Source organism: Phocoena sinus, chromosome 16 (genome assembly GCF_008692025.1).
Source record: "Phocoena sinus isolate mPhoSin1 chromosome 16, mPhoSin1.pri, whole genome shotgun sequence".
Lineage (NCBI taxonomy): Eukaryota > Metazoa > Chordata > Mammalia > Artiodactyla > Phocoenidae > Phocoena > Phocoena sinus.
This window is the reverse complement of record NC_045778.1, coordinates 46866440-46886435: the sequence shown is the minus strand read 5'-3', so window position 1 is coordinate 46886435 and position 19996 is coordinate 46866440. Positions and strand designations below refer to the sequence as shown.

Below are 19996 nucleotides of genomic sequence, written 5' to 3'. Positions count from 1 at the left end.
TCATTGAAGGAAGTGAGACATTTCTATTATAGGTTATAAAAATAATTTCCCCATCCAAGTTCACAACCCTCCTAAATCCTCTGGACTCCAGATGAAGAACTTCTGATCTATATCTTTATCCATCTTGAGGGGGTTTGATGATACGCCTCCAGCAAGGATAGAACATTAGACCACAAAGCACTTAATAAGCATTTCAAGGATTGGTTTCCATAAGGTCCTGCAGACACAGAGCCCTGGAAAGTCACAAAACAGTAGGGAAAAGGTGAAGGGCTCTCTGAGGTGGGACCGTAAGAAATGCTCTGTGAGTTTCTGGAGCTAAAGTTCAAATGCATCTTATTTTTAATTTAATATATGTTTTAATGTTTTGCATAGTTCCTAAAACATGTACAGTGACTTACAGGATCCATAAAGCACAGCAAAAGCTCACTTCTGAGTGGATGAGAAAAAGAGAAAACAACATAAGGGGCATAAAGTGAAATGATGCCGAGCACGAAGCTGGTGCAAAAATAGAAAGTGAGCCACAAATTTGCTTCCGAGCTTTTTGGCAAAAATAAAGCTGGACAGTCACAGAATGCACAGTTTCCAAAGGATTACACACACACACAAATCCTCAGAAAAAATACAGCCTTTCTGGTACTAAGATTGAAGAGGTATTTCTCCCATGGATCTTTATAAAAAGAATATCATGCGTTGTAATTAATGAACAATATCTTCAATAATATCATTAAAAGAGACATAACAATGAGTTCCCCAGAACTTTTTAAAAAATAATGTTTTTTTAAAACAAAACAATGGCAATACAGCAAACACGATTCAACTGGGGGCTCATGAAGTAGAGCTGGGTACTCAGCTTTCTGAAGTCAGATGTGAGTGATGTGCTGACAGGCCATTGACCTAAGTCAGTCAGAACTGAACACTGGTCCCCCATTGTCAAAAGCAGGAGGTGGTGCACTTTTCTTAAAGAGGCGGATAATATTTTCAGCTTTACAGGCCATACAGTCTATTGCAAATACTCATCTCTGCAGTGAAAGCAGCCACAGCATGTAAATAAATGGGCATCACTGTGTTCTAATAAGCTTTATTTATGGACACTGAAATCTGAATTTCATACACTTTTCACATGTTGTGAGATATAATTCTTCCTTTGATTTTTTACCCAACCATTTAAAAACCATTCTTAGCTTACAGGTTATACCAAAACAGGATGAGGGCTGGATTTGGCCACAGGACATAATTTCTTAACTGCTGGTCTACAGGATCAAGTTTTCTCCAGATACCTCCTTGACTCTTGTATCCTTCTCTTTCCTCAAGCCTCTGTCTAAATCAGCTTTTTAAGGTAATAACTCCTTCTATACTTTATATGCAACTATACACAGATCCAAGCAGGGTGCTATCATGGATACAGACGTGGCTTCAGAATTCATATGTCCCATGGAAATAAGAAGGTAATCCAGCATGAATTAGCAGCAAAGAAATGGTTTAGTTTCCAGTCTCCTCATTAAAATAAACATACAGACACAACACCGAAAAAATGGTAATAAAATTTGAATACACAACCTTCTCTATTTAAAGGATCACGTTCTATTTTTTTAGAAGCATATAAAAAATGGGTAAAATTAGCTGAATCACTTAATTCATGTATTGTAGTGTTTACAGCACTAGATGTCCCAATGAAAATGAGGCCATATGGTGTTTCACAGCACACAATTAACTTGGTACAATCCCAATAAGAAAGCCTTCATTCTAAATATCATTCAGGTGTCCCTGAGCTTCTGTCTGCTTGGAGACAAAACAAAGAACTAGGCCACTGAACTTGGCAAACTTGGGTTGTCTCTACTATTATATGGGCTCACCAGAAGGCGTAGGGAATTTATCCCATCTCTTTATTTTAGTAAAGATTTGTAATCCTTATACCCACCCATTCTAGAGAGCGGCTAGGATAATTAATAAGAATTTATGAATAAGCCTTGAAGAGTATGATGAAAGAAAGGTATTAATGCAGACCCAGAGGAACCCTGCTATAATTCAGGGAGGGGGCAATTGCCCTCATGGAAACACAATACACATCAAATCAAGTCTCCTAGAAATGTGTAACTGCCTTCAGAAGATGCTCTAAACCACACAATTACAGTGTTCAGCACAGGTCTCAGCTGCCTTTCTAAACACCAGCCCTGTAAGTGTTCCACTGAAGGCTGTGTTTCATTACCTCTGTGTATTTTCTTCATATTCTTTTGCAATTGGTTCTGGTGATGAGGCTGTGTATATGACACAAGCTCCTTGAACCATGAAAGATTAAAATTCTGTGCTGAGCTGTGGAAATGTCAATGAAACCTCTAGTACATCCAGAGAACAGACCTGTAGCTTGTGGGGCTTTGGGAAATTGTAACTCATGAATGCTTGACTGTGCAGCGCCCACATAATGAACAAGGCCAGGTCTAGAGTTACATGTAAGTCACTGCAATTATTTCTAAGGACACTTTTTCTTGGGTATATGCATTCACCCACTAGAACACCGAAGCTTTGTATTATTAAGGTGAAATGTTGGGTTCGATTCCAAACACTACCGTTCCTAAAACTGGCCGCAAAGCGTCATCCAAACTAACATTTATTGCCTTTTAATGGCATTTGCTCAAATCCACATCTTCTAAAGATTATATACAACATTCCAAAAAGCACCTGAGGAAAATCCCTTTCAAAGCGACCACCTAATCTTTTCAGTTTCTTCACTGCGTTGATCTGCATCCACAAAGTTTAAATGTATGTTTCAATCATCAGAATAATCTTCATTTTGACAGCTGTAGTACCCATGACATCTATTACATTAACGAATGAAAAAAAAAAAAAGAATCATTGAAAACATGGCGTTCGAATTTAGGAGGGAGTTGGCTCTGCCACTCACACTAATGCATCCTAAGGCGGGTTATTTAATCTCAATAAGCCTTACTGTTCTCAACTATAAAATGGGGATAAGAACATCAACTACTCCATAGGTTACTGTGAGGAGGAGATGAGTTACTGTATGGAAAGTCCCCGAATAAATGCTTGTTCCCTTCCCCTATCTAAGGAACTCAACTGGATCAACAAGGTACCTTCCTCAACCTTGAGGGAGACTCTTAACCTAATCAAGAATGAACATCACAGTGTGATGTTTAAAGGACTTATTAAACCAGAGCCTCAACACTGAGAAGAAAATGGAAGAAACCAGGTGTTTATGATGACTCAGACTTTTCCATTCACTGAATGGCTAACTAAGCAGAGGCAACACATCCTTTTAACAGAATTTTGTACCCAAGGTGTCTCACACTGTGAACGCATGGATTCTGAGATTTAATTCCTCTACTGTCACTACTACTCCCTTCATTTAAATAAGGTAACCTCTCTATTAAAGGACTTCGATCTCAGCCCCTACAATTACACGCAGCCAACGCTGCTCTTCTCCCCTTGAACGTGGGCTCCGGCCTTTTACACAGTCGTCTCCTGGCAATCAGAATCCAAGTCTTCCTAGTGGCTGTCAATGAGGCTATGGCCCAGGATTGCTGAAAACTTAAGACTTTCCTGACCTATGATGACAGAATGAGACAAACTCCCCAAATGTTTCTTCCAAACGTCATGGAAAGCGCCATTTAGGACCTCACAATTTCCAGGCACTCCTCATTGGTCCCCAGTGAAATGGAAGCATTATCTGGTTGCCAACATCCTTAAGCCTTGACTTCCAGGTAGGTCAAATTTTTATTTTGTGAAAAATACATGGGTAGCCTGGTTTCCTTTTATCGTTGACAAATCACTGTTACAACTTGGCTCAAGTATTAGCAGCTTTAGTGGAAACAAATCATTCTGTTCACATTTGTTGAATACTGACCTAGTGGTAAAACTAGGCAATAAAAACTATTACCCCTACTTGTTGAGTCTGAGCACAAAGAAAATTTATTTTCCAATTATTCACCTTATGTCACCACAAAGAAAGAAATGTGTGTGATGGCAAGGGTAACATGCATTTGCGAGTGTATGCCACTTACTCTTTTTACAAAAGTGCTGGGGAATGTCTCAATAGAATTCTTTATTATTATGTTGAGATATCAGCAGTAGGCAGCTGCCAAAGTATTTTACAAATGAAGCTGTAATGTATTACTAGTTGCCCAATCCTGCTGTGCTTGCTACTTGGCGTTTGTCTCATTCCCTCTATGAAATAAACAACTTATTAACTACAGAGGAGCTAATAAGATTTTAACTTCTCCTGTGAGGAACTCTCTAAAGATTTATTTCAGTTAAATGAGTTCCCTCCTGACTATTTGTCCACAAACTTGCTTCAGGAGATGGTGAAGACTAAATGAGTTAATGCACAGGCAGGCTCTGGGAACAGTGCCTGCCACATCAGAGGTTCTCAATGCAGATGATAAACAAGTCACAACAGAGTGGGAATTTTCTAACAAAACATGCTCTAAAAATCGAAACTCTTGATAAATACGCAAATCCCATAGTCAGAATTGTAATCTCTATATTTTATTCGATCTCTTCTTAGTCAAATGGCTAATGTAAACACAGTAGATGAATGCGCATGTTTTAATTTTATTTTTTAGTAACTACTAGGAACACTGTTGTATTAGTGACACAATGGCCCAAGAGCTGTACTTATTCATATAATTCAGGAAAAGATTCTATTGGAACTCAGCAATTAGTTAGATTTAGTTGGCAGGACCACACAATTATTGTGATCGACTTCATTGTACTTCATGAACTTAGGAAACAATGGAAATGAATGGATTTAGAGATAAAACTGGAAATTCCGAGAACTACAACAAGAACTGAGACCTTAATGTATAACTGAACTTGCCCCAACTGTTGCCTAATATAGTTTTATCTGTATTGTACACTATGCAATCATTATCATCTTTTTTCCTGTTTTTGATAAAATGATTAAACTGTTTGAGAAGGTTTAAGGAAGAGTATGTGAGGTTGGGGAGTTTGGGAGGGTATGAGTTGAATTTTCTAAAGAGAAACAGACTGGCCCATGAAAAATATTTCAAAATGGTAAAGTTACAATTTTCAAACACTGCTCTCTGATGCGTGTTTTCTATCTCCAGAATATCAAAACAAGATGCTAAAGCTAAATCAAAGTGTAAGTGTGGGGCTTCCCTGGGGGTGCAGTGGTTAAGAATCCGCCTGCCAATGCAGGGGACACAGGTTCGAGCCCTGGCCTGGGAAGATCCCACATGCCGCAGAGCAGCTAAGCCCGTGCACCACAACTACTGAGCCTGAGCTCTAGAGCCTGCGAGCCACAACTGCTGAGCCCACGTGCCACAACTACTGAAGCCTGCACGCCTGGAGCCCGTGCTCCGCAACAAGAAAAGCCATGACAATTAGAAGCCCGCACACCGCAACGAAGAGTAGCCCCCGCTGGCCGCAACTAGGGAAAGCCCGCACACAGTAACAAAGACCCAGCACAGCCAAAAATAGATAAATTTATTTAAAAAAAAAAAAGAAGTGTAACTGTGACTCACTGATAACCAACTTGGGAGTGTTTTTTGGTTTTTTTTTTTTAATTTATGGAAACTATTTCCCAGTATGTAAAAGAAAAAACAAAGCTATAGAAAATGGGAAAGGCCTCTTTCAAAGGGCACACAATAAAGAGAAAAGTGCTAGGCCTGTATTTAGGTGCTCAGAGTTCCAGCTCAGTGGTGGTTTCACCAACCAGCTGGCCAGGAAGATGGTCGTGGGGCTTAGCAAAGCTCTGAAATACTGTGTATCAACTTGAACGGCTTGAACATGAGCTCTTAATTTTCCTTCCAGAAGTAAAGTGCTAGGGTTCTTTAAAAAATACATTTTTAAAGTAGGAACAGCCTGAATAAAAAGTAAATAAATTAAATTTTTAATTTAGGAGAAAAAAAAGGGATTTTAAAAAATGTATGAAAAATCAGTTGGAAATTTTATTGCTTTTGGCCCAAGGTCACTGTAATACTGACTGGGCAGAAGGTTGAAAGAATACACAAGTTGTGGGTGGGGTGTTGCAGTTAGAAAAAGTAAACGCTATGTTCTGAATAGTTTAAAGACAGTGTTTGAATGGCCTAAAAAACTATAATTAAAGAACATAAGGCTGGGGACTTCCCTGGTGGCGCAGTGGTTGAGAATCCGCCTGCCAATGCAGGGGACATGGGTTAGAGCCCTGGTCCTGGAAGATCCCACATGCCACGGAGCAACTAAGCCCGTGCGCCACAACTACTGAACCTGCGCTCTAGAGGCCGCAAGCCACAACTACTCAGCCCGCGTGCCACAACTACTGAAGCCCGCGCGCCTAGAGCCCGTGCTCCGCAACAAGAGAAGCCACCACAATGAGAAGCCCGCGCACTGCAACGAAGAGTAGCCCCCGCTCGCTGCAACTAGAGAAAGCCCGCGCACAGCAACGAAGACCCAATGCAGCCAAACATAAATAAATAAGAATATAAGGCTTTGGTAGCTCTAGTAAACTATGGAAATGAAAGGTCCTGGTTGGGTCATTCAAAAAATATTTGTTGAGTGAATGAAGTGAACAAATACGTAAGTGAGGATCTGACACGAACTAAAAAAGGAAAAGTTTTTAGAGCTCTTAAAGGAAAACAAAATAATATACAATGGAATCACAGCAGAGGACGAAAAAGTTAATTCAGGTTTTTAACAGTAGGAAATATATAAAAATAAAAATCGTCACCAACATCTTAGTTGCCTATTTTGCTAAAAGTTGAGAAAGCATGAGTTATCCATAAATAAATGATTAGGGAAGGTATAGATGAATGAAGTAATGGGGATAAAATCTCAGACTACACTGTAGGTGGTTTAAGTCTCCAAGCAAAGTCTGCAAATAATTTTTCAAGCCCACACTCAGCATGCATTAAAAAGAAAAAGAAAGTAATTGTAATATTAGACTGGACATAGATGCTTGGTGGATAAAAATCCGTATTTTTATAACAAAACATATAAAGATGTTAACTAGATATTTAAAGCAAATATTAACCTAGCATAGAAATGATCACTTTTAATGATGTAGCATTTGATATATTTATGTAACTCTTTTAGAAAAGCTTGATAACAGGTCACATTTTTTTTGCCAAAATTTAATATTTGGTGCTAGACAGATATTAGATTGAGCTTGCCATGTTTATGCTGCACACATGTTTTCACAATACCAGTAATAGAAAAATCAACTTCAGGAGTAAATGTGAAATACAGAAAGAATTGCTGATTAGATTTTAAAGGAAGTCACACAAGCCAACTGATGAAAGTCATCTTACGTACCATGTGTTATCAGAGGCAAGTTAGATTTTAAGTTTTAATACAATGGCTCTTTTGCAGAGAGAAAAAAATATTTCCATCTTGTGTGCCAACTTATTCTAAACTGAAAAAAAATTATTTGGTGATCAAAAGGCAGGAAAGAGGATCAATAAGACCACATTTGTCACGAATCCAATGTTAATGTTAATTAACCTTTCTGAAAAAGTTCTATTTAATATTTATCAGAAACAAAGGGAGCTTAGATGCCAGTGTGAGTCTGAGAAGGGGAGTGGTGTCCTGGGCCTGGTGCTGGGCTTGCGGTAAGAGGAACCAAATAGCTTCGGGGACCCTGAAAGCAGGGGCACTGGCTGTGCTGCTGAGCCTCAACAGATCCCAAGGGAGAGGAAGCAGGGACAGACGCCAGCAGCCCCTGGAGCCCCTCAAAGTCCCAGCATGGTCACACCAGAGCAGAAGCACAGTTCCCACCCTTCTGGGAGTAGGGGGGCAATGTCAAAGATCTTAGACAGCCTAACCGAATTTCCCCCCGAGTCGTGCTGGGGCAGCACAATGACCTCAAAGTACCCACGAGAGCATGAGAGAAGCAAGGAAAGGTGCTGAAACTGAAGGAGCTTTCAGACAGGAATGCACTTGAACTGGACCAACACTAAGGATGAGACAGGACAATGCACACCTCTACGGATGCCTGTAAGGCAGAGGCCACAAGACAAGGTGAGCACTGCTCACCTCCTCCGCCCCCAGCCCAGACCTTAGCACTTTGTACGGAAAAAGGATATTTAATATTTTAAAAGGATATTAAATATTTAATTTAAATTAAATATTTCTGACTTAAGTTTACTTGTTCTTAAAGTACTCCTTTTATAAGAATGTCATAGGTATAATAAGGGAAAGGTATGATATGAAATGTTAAGGATACACAGCAATCAAGAAAAGGCAGAGGTTTTTTTGTTTCCAGCAATGATGGTCTAGGTTATACAGTCCAATCCTTCATAAAAACAAATTTCAAGTGCAGGCTATAATATACAATAATCTAATTAGAAACATCAAATACCCGAGAAGATAGTAAGGAACTACCAGGCCAAAATGTACGGGAAAGCAAGACCCTAAGAGGTAAGCAAGGGGCGAGGCACTTTTGCCCTGATAAGGGGCAGATGTGCATGGATTTTGACAGCCTCACGGGGGAGGTGAAACAGAAATCGAAGACTAGAACGCACCCAAGTGGGGAGAATACAAAGGCCTTTGTCTACACTAAGCTGAGTTTCCCAAGAGTCACCCCCTAAAAATAACAGTGAACCAGAATCAACCCACTTCCCACCCCGAAAGACTGCAGGGACAATGGCCTTGACAGGGGAAGTGTACATAAGGAGGCACAGGTGGGTAGTCCATGAGGACTTGTACTCACCAGCTGGTCCCTGTGTGCAAAACTGCAGCTCGAATTCACATCACCTGGGTGGTCTACAAAACTTTAAGTGGTAAGTTTAGGTCAAAGTGGTGCCAGACTAGTAGTGCCACCAGGCACCTGGCAGAAACAAAAGCAAGTCCTCCAGGGGGTCGGCAGGGTGGGGGGAAGGCCATTCATCCTAAGCCTCAAAGAATCCCTACAGGTAATTTTTCAGTGGTAATGATGAATATCCAGGCAAAAATAAGCAAGCACACAAGAGCAGACAGGTAAGAGGGGAGTGGGGGAAATCTAAGCAAAATAGAGATGCTAAAAACAAATTCATTCACTAATGAATTCTGCAGCCTTTTATGCAAAAAATATTTATGGAGCACCTACTCAGTGCCAGGCTCTATGCAAAGTTGCTGGGGACAGGTGCCACTTCACCTGTTGGATGAGCAAATCACCTAAGGGATGAAAGGTTAGTTGAAATGCCATTATATTTATGTTTATTTACTTTTAGTTTCTGTGTTTTCCAAAGACTTCCAAACACAAAGATGAGTGCCCATTACTATTTAGTGACAGGTTTTGAAATAAACAGTAATCGCCTAGGACTGAAATTGACATCACTGATTCCTTTCTCAGACTCTCATTCCCTAAAGGTTCCATGTTTGAGTTCAGCCTAATTATCCTCTAAGCAAACCAGAGAGCCACATGCATTAACAGGAAGACAAAGTGCTGAAAGATAAAGATAACTATCTCAGAGATAAAAAAAACCTCAGAGTTAATGATATACGGTAAAAGTCCAAAGAGATGATCATGGAATAACAGCATGAATCAGACAACATTAATTTTAAGATAGATCTGGAAACAGTTGAAGGCACAGGAAGGGTGAAGAGAAATTAGTCTAAAATTTACTTATATATAGATTGCCTTTCTTGGCCAAGGTTGTTGGCAAAATCTTGCTGATTATTTGGGTTACTCTGGTGTGTCCACACTAATTATCAACCTTTGTCTTCTATTCAGCTTTTTACAATTAGAATTCAAATCATCACCTCTATGCTTCTTTATTTGTTTGCTTTTATTAAATATTCTTATGGTTGTCATTTACTGAGCCTTTGGAATGGTCTGGCCTGTGCTTTCTTCTCCTTGCTGGGCAAACCAAGACAGTATGGTGTAATAAAAATCGTAACAGTAGCAACTGCATATGGGCCTAGAACTGAGCAAGACAGTTTTTAGGAGTTATTTACTCCTCACAACAATTGTAAGGGGTAAGTCATTACAGATGAGGAAATTTATGGGCCAGAGAAATAGAGGGAGCAGAAGCAGGGGCTTCAAAGTTGGACAAACTTGAATTTAAATCCTGACCTGCTCCTGGCATTTCTCCTCCCCTAGAAGTGAGGCTCGGTTTTCTGGGGTGAAGGCTGCTGTGAGGATGAAATGAAATACAGCACAGCTTAGGGCCAGGACTCTGGGAAGTATTTGTTTTTCCTTCCTTCCAATGGTTGCTCATCTGGAAATTCATGTCTTGTCTTACACAGCATCTTCAAATAGTTTTAAAAGTAGCTACCTCCAGGAAAATAATGGAATATTGTAGAGTTTTTAAAATAATAAAAAGGTGGATAATCACTTACATTTAGGGAGAGCTTTAACTTTTCAGTAGCCCTTCACTCCCTTCCAAACACTGGCTTGTTTGACCCTTTGGAAAATATTTTAATATCTCAGTTGACTTTTTTAGATTGGTTGTCTCCAGGACATAACATTGTCTGTGGGCCTTGAAAAATGCTAATCCAGGACATGATGCAAGAAGAAAGGACCAGGCCTTTGCCTTTCTTTCCAGTCCTCTGGCTGCAGTCTGCCTCCTTCCTTCTGGGATCTATGTGTGTGTCGACGGGATGGGAGGTGGCCAGGGTTGGAAGTAAATCAAGGGTGGGAGGGAGGGCTGTGACACGTAGCTGTCTTTGGTTGCCATGGTAAGGATGCCTAACACAGGAGGAATGTGCTACCTTCCCTTATAAAAGAAACTTTCCTTTTTTACTTTTCTCAAGCTTGTGAGAAAATCATCCTACCTTCTCACATTTAAACCAAAACTACCTACTCCTCTAACAGTGGTCTGAACTAAAAGGCTATATTCATCCAGAGAGTGTGGCTAAAAAAACCCCGGGAAAGATGTATTCACCCCAGTATCCTGGCGGGCACACAGTAGGGGCTCAACAAATATTTGGAGCTACTGCAGTACCTGGGGTGTGAATTGATCATTCTCTGTTGACAATAGAGAACATAATGTAATGATTTCTGTGAGTCCCTGAAAAGATCAGCCCAGCCTGACTCCCAGGAAACCTTCCTAGATCAGCAAGACTCACTTCTCAAATAATTGATTAGTTCAGAGGTCACACATGTGGACAGATTTTGTTTTGGCTTGCAAGGTTTCAAAACACATTTTGAGTTAATATTTAAAGCTTGAGAGATTTCATATGCATTTACAGCTGACTTGCTTTACCCAATAGTGTCTATCCACCCCTTCGGGGAACTTGTGCTGGTGCCCTGGATTATAACCATGTTGGCTAAATAAAAGTTCACAAGTCCTACTAGCTGTTTCAGGTGTTAATTTCATCCTATGCAGAACACACACACACACACACACACACCTTCAAACAAAAAATAGAAGGTTCCAAATGTGTAAATACAAAAACCAAACCCTACGGCCCTCAAATTTCTCACTTTCTCTGTCTGTGCAGTTGCCGCGATCAGTGTGTAAAACCCATGTTTTCAAACCTTTCACTTCACAGGCTCTTGCTGACTGGAGGCATGAAGGGGAAAGACCACCTATCCCTTCATTACTAATGCTTGACAAAGCAACCCCATTGGGAAGGAATTCTTGATGAAAGCAAGGAGGTAAGAATTAAAACCTCACTGAAAGGCTACTAAGTGCCACAGCAGGTTGTCATTTAGAAGATACCCTTGAGAATTTTACAGAAATTAATAAAATTAAATAGGAATAAAACACAAGTGATTTGCATTTAACAATATTTTCAAATATAATACTGAGAGTCTCTCCACTTTAAAATCGCTCCTATAAAAGGCAACTGGACCCCGACCATTCTCCCTTCTCAAGTTGATGCCGCCTTCCCCCTGGATCTTCCTGCGGGTCCAGTGTGGTTCCCTGAAACCAAAGAGCCCCCATTCCCTTCCCCTTGGTGCTGAAGTCCACACTTCTGGCCCCTGCATGGCCCCTCCACTCCCCTTCCCCAATTCATGATTTTTTCACCTCTCCCGCTGCCTGCCACAAAAACACCTCAAAGATATTTCAGTAATAAGTATTATATAATAATAGTAATAAACATTTATTTATTGATCACCTACTATGTGCCAAGCGCAAGTCTAACTGTTTGAGAGAGGTCAGCCCATTCCCCAACCACCATAATCGTCTGAGGCTTGTAGTGTGGTAGTGAAAAGATGAGTGCCCAGCAGACTGCTGGCTGGGATCCGGACAAGGCTTGCAGACCACCCCTGGTGTGGCCCAAATGGTGGCTACAAGGCTGTTTCCGACTCTAAGACTCTATGATCACTGCTGCCATGTTTAAGGATGCAAATTTTATAGGAGCCCCTATCACTAAGTGGGAAAGAAACTTTTCGAGGAACCCTCTATTTCCCACAACAGGATGGCCCAGATTAATCCTAGCTAAGATTGAGCCTCCTGAAAACAGTCCCCTCATCTCACTCCACCAAGCTGAGGGGCCCCCCATGACTGAACCTGAGGTGCCACCCGATTCCAACAGGGAGCTGAATCAAGCTAGAGTCCTGACAGTGTAGAAATGCAATTTCCTCCCTTACGTCTAGATGGTCGTAGTTTCCTTTATGAATGTCTGTCATGAAAGTCCACTCCAAGGAGTTTCCGTGGACAAAACCCCAATGACTCACTGACGTGTGCCCCGCGACCAAACCTGGCAGGACCGAGTTCCCTCAGCCCACCACCCGCTGGACCCGCGCGGAGCTCATTCAGAAGAAAAGATGGGTCTGGAAAAGCTCTTGGAGAAGAAAGGAAATTTCCCATCTCTGGTCCTTTCTCTTAACTGGGACCCACTCTGCCAGCTCCGGAGGTCTGTCCCGGCCGTGACGACCCCACGGGGCGCAGGTTCCCAGAGGCGCGGGGCGGGAAGGGGCAGCCCAACAAGGGCTGCCCCGGGAGTCCCGGCCGAACCTCGCCCTCCTGCTTCCCTCCTCCTCCTCTTCCTCCTCCCCGCGCCCCAGCCTCGTCGCCGGGGCTGCTCGCCTCCGAGCGTCCCGGGGTTGGAGCGGAGTGGGAAGCCAGGAGACTCGAAGCCTACCGTCTTCTGTTTCTTGACCCCGGACGACATGCTGGCTGGCTGCGGCGGTGCCCTGCGCGCTGGAACTCGGAGCCCAGCTCCTGGGAGCGGAAGCGCTAGGACGCTCGGTGGCGGCGGCAGTGGCTACTGCCGGACTCCCGAGAAGGAGGTATAAAAAGGCTCCACAGACACGTCGCACTTCCCTTGACCAGCCCCCCTCCCCCTCCTCCTCCCGCCGTTCTCCTCTCCGCCCCGTCGGCTCCGCCAGCAGCGCCCAACCCAGGGGACCCGGCCGCCTCCTGGGCGGGGTCCCGGGTCCGGCCCCTTACGCCCCGGAGCGGCTCCGCCAGCCCGGGTCGGAGGCAGGACCTTGCAGCCGGGGGCTCGGATGGACACGCCCCGCGTGCAGTCGGAGGTCAAGTTTGCTCTCTGCGTTCCCACTCCCAGTGGCTGCCTGAGCTTCCCCCACCTCCCACCCCCGCGCCTCTCCAAGGAAGGCTTCCTGCCTCTGGGACCTGCTTGAAACCGCCAGGCTTGTCGGCATGGTCCTTAGTGGGCACCGATGCCCAGCTTGTCTTCATTTGCAGTAATAACAGCCACGGTTGACATTTTTTGGTCCTCTCTCTGCTGACTTTTGCCTTCAGCCTCCTGTGGCCCCTGACCCAGGCATCGAGTCCTACTTTCTCCCATGAAGCAGTTGAGGCTTTCAGACTTTCTCAAGATTATCTTCCAAGTGAGGGGATTCAAACTCAGGCCGTCAGCCTCCACAGTCCAGGCTTTCTACACCAGCATCAGCATCGATGATGATGATGATGATGATGATGATCAAGAAGAAGAAGAAGAAGGGCTTCCCTGGTAGCGCAGTGGTTGAGAGTACGCCTGCCGATGCAGGGGACACGGGTTTGTGCCCCGGTCCGGGAAGATCCCACATGCCGCGGAGCAGCTGGGCCCGTGAGCCATGGCCCGTGAGCCTGCGCGTCCGGAGCCTATGCTCCGCAACGGGACAGGCCACAACAGTGAGAGGCCCACTTACCGCAAAAAAAAAAAAAAGAAATCAGGAGGCGCAGCGCCTGCCTGCACCTTATGCGCCATTCACGGGACTAAGGGGTTTACATGCATTCACTCCTTTGGAGCTCACAATATTTTCCTCCTGTTACAGATGGGCCAGCTGAGGCACTGCTCCGACTCAAAGTTGAGTAGGCAAGGCCAGCCCGGGAAAATGGTCAGTAGTAGCCCAGCCACTTGTTTCAGTCCATCCCCCAAAGCATTCCTATAGTACTTCCGTGTGTTCAGCAACCAGGATGGGCCCTGAGGAAAAAAGTAAGAGGAGGCCCAAGTTGACAAGGCTTATGGACTACACCTTAGGGCTCCAAGGTTTTATCAGAGGGCAACTCTTTTAACTCAAATGTCTGGGACAAGCAAAAGTAAGGAAGGAGAAGCTATGGTTAGTGACAGCACCTTGAGGGCAGTCACAAGGCCTCACACCCCTCTGTACCTTAATTCCTTGCACAATGTGACAAACAGATCAATAGGATAGTACAAAAGAACCATGAAGATGCCCAAGGGCCACACTGCCCATTCCAACTTTGGTCTTCCTTCTGTGAAAAGGCTGAAGTGATAGCCTAAGGAAGTGAGGATTGGAACTTTTCTTTCATATCTAATTGTATTTCTGGAAGACTGTCAGCTTTCCAGACAGACACTAAAGATCTGAATATTCATTCATTGATTGCCTTTCTCCATGGGAAGTTGGGAAAAAAACAAATGAAGCAGGAATCAGAAACTTAAAAGGCAGCCTACATATTTGTCCAGTCTTGAAATATCAGTATATTTATTTTCTTACTCATTTGGAGTAAGCTGCCACCACTCCCTTCAGATATGAGCAGCTAGAGGGCAAATCCTGGGTTTGAGTTTCTGTTCTGCACACAGACTAGCATGTTTTGAATTTTGGGGGTTTAAACAGTAACATCCCATTCTAATTTTATTGGAAAAATCCACTTGTATCAGTTCCAGCCATATTTTGAACCCTGCAAGATTCTGCCCTAAGAGAAAAGGTAAATTAAGTGTTGATAGAGAAATAGCAATTTGCATGATTGTTTTTTTTTTCATATTGCCTCTTTAAAAGCTGAAACAGAAGGATGTTAAGGGCAAATCCATAAGGGCAACTTCCTGGAAAAGAAATATATGACTGTTTAGACCTGCGGGAGGTTTTGCGATCGTTTGTCCAGTTCCCCTCTCCCTGTATTTCACAGATGGGCAATGCAAAACTGGTGCTGAGAGAGGGGAGGTAATCTGACCCTCCTCACTAGTTAGGGGTGGTGCTGAGACTCAAACCCCGGTCAGTCAGCTCCCCAGATGCAGTGAATCACTCAGCCTCTAGTTCAACTACTTCAAAACCCCCATGATAATTGCAAACTGGACTGTTTATCTTGTTTTAGATTTAATTAATTCTCAAACAGAGTACTTTGTAACAGATATTCTTTCATTACTTTCAAAGACATGTGAAATAGGAGGCCTCAACTCCCTTGGACTCAAACTGCGATGTTTAAGATCCCTTAACTTCACAGATCATCAGTTTAGTTGTAATTCAGCATGGCAACTCACTGAAAAGTAAAATAATCTTTCTTTTTTATTTTCCCAGGGTCTTTCTTTTAAAGGTGACATTTGGAATTCTTTTTCCTCTCACTACCCTCTTACTCCTAGGAGAGGACATTCCTTCTGAAAAGATATGAGCAACTAACAGCTTAATTTTTGTTTTTTGTCTTTTGGTTTTTTTTCTCGGTATGCGGGCCTCTCACTGTTGTGGCCTCTCCCGTTGCGGAGCACATGCTCCGGACGCGCAGGCTCAGCGGCCATGGCTCAAGGGCCCAGCCGCTCCGCGGCATGTGGGATCTGCCTGGACCGGGGCACGAATCCGTGTCCACTGCATCGGCAGGCGGACTCTCAACCACTGTGCCACCAGGGAAGCTCAGCAACTTAATTTTTGAAGTCTATGAATCTAGACCATCAGAACTGGGAGGAGACTCATTTAGGGGAAGGAAGGAAGGGTTCAGATCTGTTCAGTCATCTGGACACACGCTCCATAACTTTCTCAGTAGTGTTTCCTCTGAGACTCCACCGTAAGACACTGTGGCCTGCACCGTACCAATTTACAATCCTTGATACTACTCGCAACATTTGCATGAGGGTGTCAAAATTTTCTTCCTGCTTTTCTTTTGTTTTCTTCCTTCCAGGAATTGGTTCAGCTATAATAACTAACTTAATAAGGTGGTGATTACTACTTGGTCCTTTCATTGTTTAGAAAAAATGGAGTCAGCTTCCCCAAATAAACAGGGAAACACATATACAAAGAATGACGGTGTTGATGAGATGTTTATGCCGCAGGTTCCCCAATACACTTTAGGGAGGCTTATCACATTTTAGGGGATCTAGTTTGGAGGCATCTTCCCTGGATTGGCCGTTTCAAAGGAACGCAGTTGCATTGCCCCCTAGTGGCTGTAATTCATAAAAGGGACCTAATTGTTGAAACCCCGTGTACAGAAATAAGTGTAGCATTTCCTTGGGTCAAGAAGTCCTTAGAGAAAGTCCTCTAGGATTCAAATATTCTTCCCATTCTCAGACACAGGTACTACCAAGACAAGCAAGACATGGTCCCTGCCTTCAAGAAACAATCTAATGAAGGAGACAGTCTCTTCCTCCCAACCCCACCCCAGTACATTACAATATATTACTAGGACAGATAAAAATGATACATGCATACCTTAGACATTTTATTTTGACTTAAACACATGCACTTCATTAATCTTTGATGTAGGGCTAAAGGCTTCTCTTGTGGTATGGGTACACTGGTGGGAGTTCCAAAAACCACTTTCATAGGCAACTTCAACAATTTCCAGTTTGATATTTTATAGAGTTAAAAATTAAGGGTCTTTCCAAAGCATCCATCTATTCTCATGGAAAACACAACTCTTTTTTCCCACTCATACGCTATTCACTTAAGTCACATCTAACTAAATTACTTAGTTACACTAATAGGTACAAGTGGCTTATACAAATAGGTTTGGAAATAAACACAATGGATCTCAGTAAGCATCCAGCGTAGGGAGTGGAGGTGCTAAAGTGTGTGGGCATTCCAGTGTGTCCTACTGTCAAAGAACACTGAGTGTGCTGTGGGCATCAGTCATTATCTTTTCCAGAAGAAATGGAGAGCGTGGATTAAACTGGCCAGTCAGTTAAAAGGAAGGATTTTGTGGGAGCACAGAGTTCAACTTTGAAAGGAGGGAGAGTGGAGAGAGATGTCAGGTTTTTTCTTGGGGAATACTATACATAAACTAAGACTTGAAAGAAGGGTAGGGTTCTGCCAGCCTTCCCCTCCCCAGAGTGAGGGTATGTGTAAATTCAAAAATGTAAAGGCAGAGAGCCGCATGAAATAACATGGTATGTTCAGAAAATTATAAGTATCTGTATTGCTGAGTTTAGGAGATACAACGGAAGAGTGGGGGAAGGCCGAAGGCTGTAATAGAGGACGTGCCATGTACAATTAGGCAGCGACGTGATTTTGCATGTTCTCTTTATGCTCATTGGGGTGCATTAGCCATGTGGCTGGCCTTGTATTTACTCATTAGTCATAGAGACATTTGCTGTGTCCAAAGATGAGAAGTCACCGTCCTGAGGTGAAGGAGATGGATACGTACACAAACAATTCCAAGGGAATGTGATTAAGTGCCAGAATAAAGGGATATTCGAAGTTATAGGGAAAGCGCACACACGTGATGACCACGAAGAGATTCCAATGGGTGGTGATAATTTAACCTGCGTTTCAAGGATAAAAGAAAGCTAGATAGGAGAGTGATCTGTGACCCTACTGATGGTCCAGGCTGCCTGGACTGATGTTCCCAGCTGCACGAAGCATTCATTTCCTACCCCGGTATCCCCTGTGCCTCCTTCAAGTGCCTCAGCCTGTCACTGAAGACCCAGGTAGAGCAGAGACAAGCTGCTGACAGCCAGATTGCACAACTCTGACCCAATTACCAAAAGGCCGCCCACAGATCTTAGGCAACCAGAGGAAAGGCCTACACTTCCTGGCAGAAGTAAGGCTCCTCTGCCATTTCTCGGGTGGAATCCAGTACATAGTTTTTTGTCTACTCTTTGTATTAGTTTAAAAAGAAGTACATTTATTAGTATGTGCACACATTTTGCAAAATAGAAACATTTAGGGTATTTAGGAAAATTCACTCCAAAATTCAACAAACCTCAGTGGAAACAAGTTGCATTTGTTTAATGGCAGGCAAATCAATTACTTGAGTCTATTAATTGGCTGCATTTTCAGTCTTCAACAGGTTCTTTTTAAAGATGTTTAGCAAGGTGGAAGATAACTCGATCTATGTCACTTAGAGCCTTTAAATTATTAGAAAAATATCCAACTAAACTTAAATTATTTAACTATTAACTATTGAATTAACAAATTATTTAACTTAAATTTAAATTATTAGAAAAATCCAACTAAACTTAGTAGATTTTAAGACAATAGTTTTAAGGAAGGAAGAAGAGAAGGAATAAAGGAAAGAGAGAAGGAAAAACAAAGAAGAAAGCGGGCTTCCCTGGTGGCACAGTGGTCGAGAGTCCGCCTGTCGATGCAGGTGACACGGAGTTTGTGCCCCGGTCCGGGAAGATCCCACATGAAAAAAAAAAAAAGAAAGAAATGGAAATCGTGATATGTGGCCTAAAATTGAGAAAATATCACAAAACATGACATATTCCAAGAAATTAGAGTTATAATTTGAGAAATTTGGCTATAATTGTAGAAGGACAGAAATGTTTCATTTAGAAACAACTTATATGGGGTTACATGGTAAGTGTTCTCAACATAACTGAGAAATACGGTGATGTAATAAATTAATATTATAATTATTAGGGAATATCATAGATGCCATAAATGGATGGCTAGTTTGCAAAGAACTGGAATATAATATGTTGAACATAATTTATTAGTGGGTCCCAAACCTTCTGGAAGGGTTTTATTATAGTCACATCATAGGAAGATAAACAGTAAAAAAAAATCAATATAATCTCTCTCGCTCTTTCCATGTCTTTTAGATAAAAGTATAAAAATCCTTAACAGTCACCAACTTATGAGCCTCAGGCCTCCTGAAAGTATTATAAGAAAGTTTTTATGGATGCTAAGCATTTTCTTAAAACGTAATAGTTCTACATATATATTTCTATTTTTCAAATGTATTTAAGTGCTGCAGTAAAGAATAAAACGCACAATGTTATCAAATTCATTTCCTGACCGTCATATAATATTTTTAATAATCAAATACTAAAAATAGGGCTTCCCTGGTGGCGCAGTGGTTGAGAGGCCGCCTGCCGATGCAGGGGACACGGGTTCGTGCCCCGGTCCGGGAAGATCTCACATGCCGCGGAGCGGCTGGGTCCGTGAGCCATGGCCGCTGAGCCTGCGCGTCCGGAGCCTGTGCACCGCAACGGGAGAGGCCACAACAGTGAGAGGCCCGCATACCGGAAAAAAAAAAAATACTAAAAATACAACTATAATCATAGGGGTAATCTTAGGCACCTAAAGATAAATGGGGCAACAGTCCCATTATAATAAAATCATAAATATTGGCCCAAATTATTAATATGCACTGCTGAAACAAACTTAGGCTTGAACCTTGAAATCCCCCTATTCTTAAAACACTGTCTTTTCTTCATTAAATCCAGCCCCTACACACACTTGTTTTTCTTTTCTTCACTTAGTTTAGAAAGAAAATTCTGCTCTGAACAGGGGGAAGTTCTTTTGAAGCTCCAAGGGCTCTCAAACTTCACTGTATATTATAACCATCTGAGGACACCACACACCTGACTCATTAAATCAAAATCTGGGGGTGGGTCCCAGGCATCAGAAGTTTTCAAAGTTTGACTTTAAGAGAATCATTTGTTCTCAAAACTGAGGCTGCATCAAGATTACTTGTGTGAAATTACAGACTGCTACCCCTCCCCCATGCCCAGAGTTTCTCACCCTGGCGGTGTAGGGTGGATTGCATTTCCAACC

The 19996-nt window shown here is 42.5% G+C and overlaps 1 protein-coding gene across 4 annotated transcripts in view; it reads right to left on the bottom strand.

The window, feature by feature from the left end:
• PAPSS2 (3'-phosphoadenosine 5'-phosphosulfate synthase 2) overlaps positions 1 to 13187 on the bottom strand; it is an 80556-nt gene extending 67369 nt beyond the window's left edge. For 2 of the 4 annotated variants that reach the window (XM_032608899.1, XM_032608898.1), the window contains exon 1: positions 12967 to 13144. Coding sequence is in view for 3 of the 4 variants with exons in the window: in XM_032608898.1 (XP_032464789.1) it covers positions 12967 to 12996 (30 nt within the window). In the remaining variant the exon portion in view is untranslated. Of the gene's footprint in view, positions 1 to 12966 lie in introns of all 4 variants that reach the window. The other 2 variants (XM_032608900.1, XM_032608901.1) reach the window with 2 other exon arrangements.
• Between the last annotated feature and the right edge of the window lie 6809 nt (positions 13188 to 19996).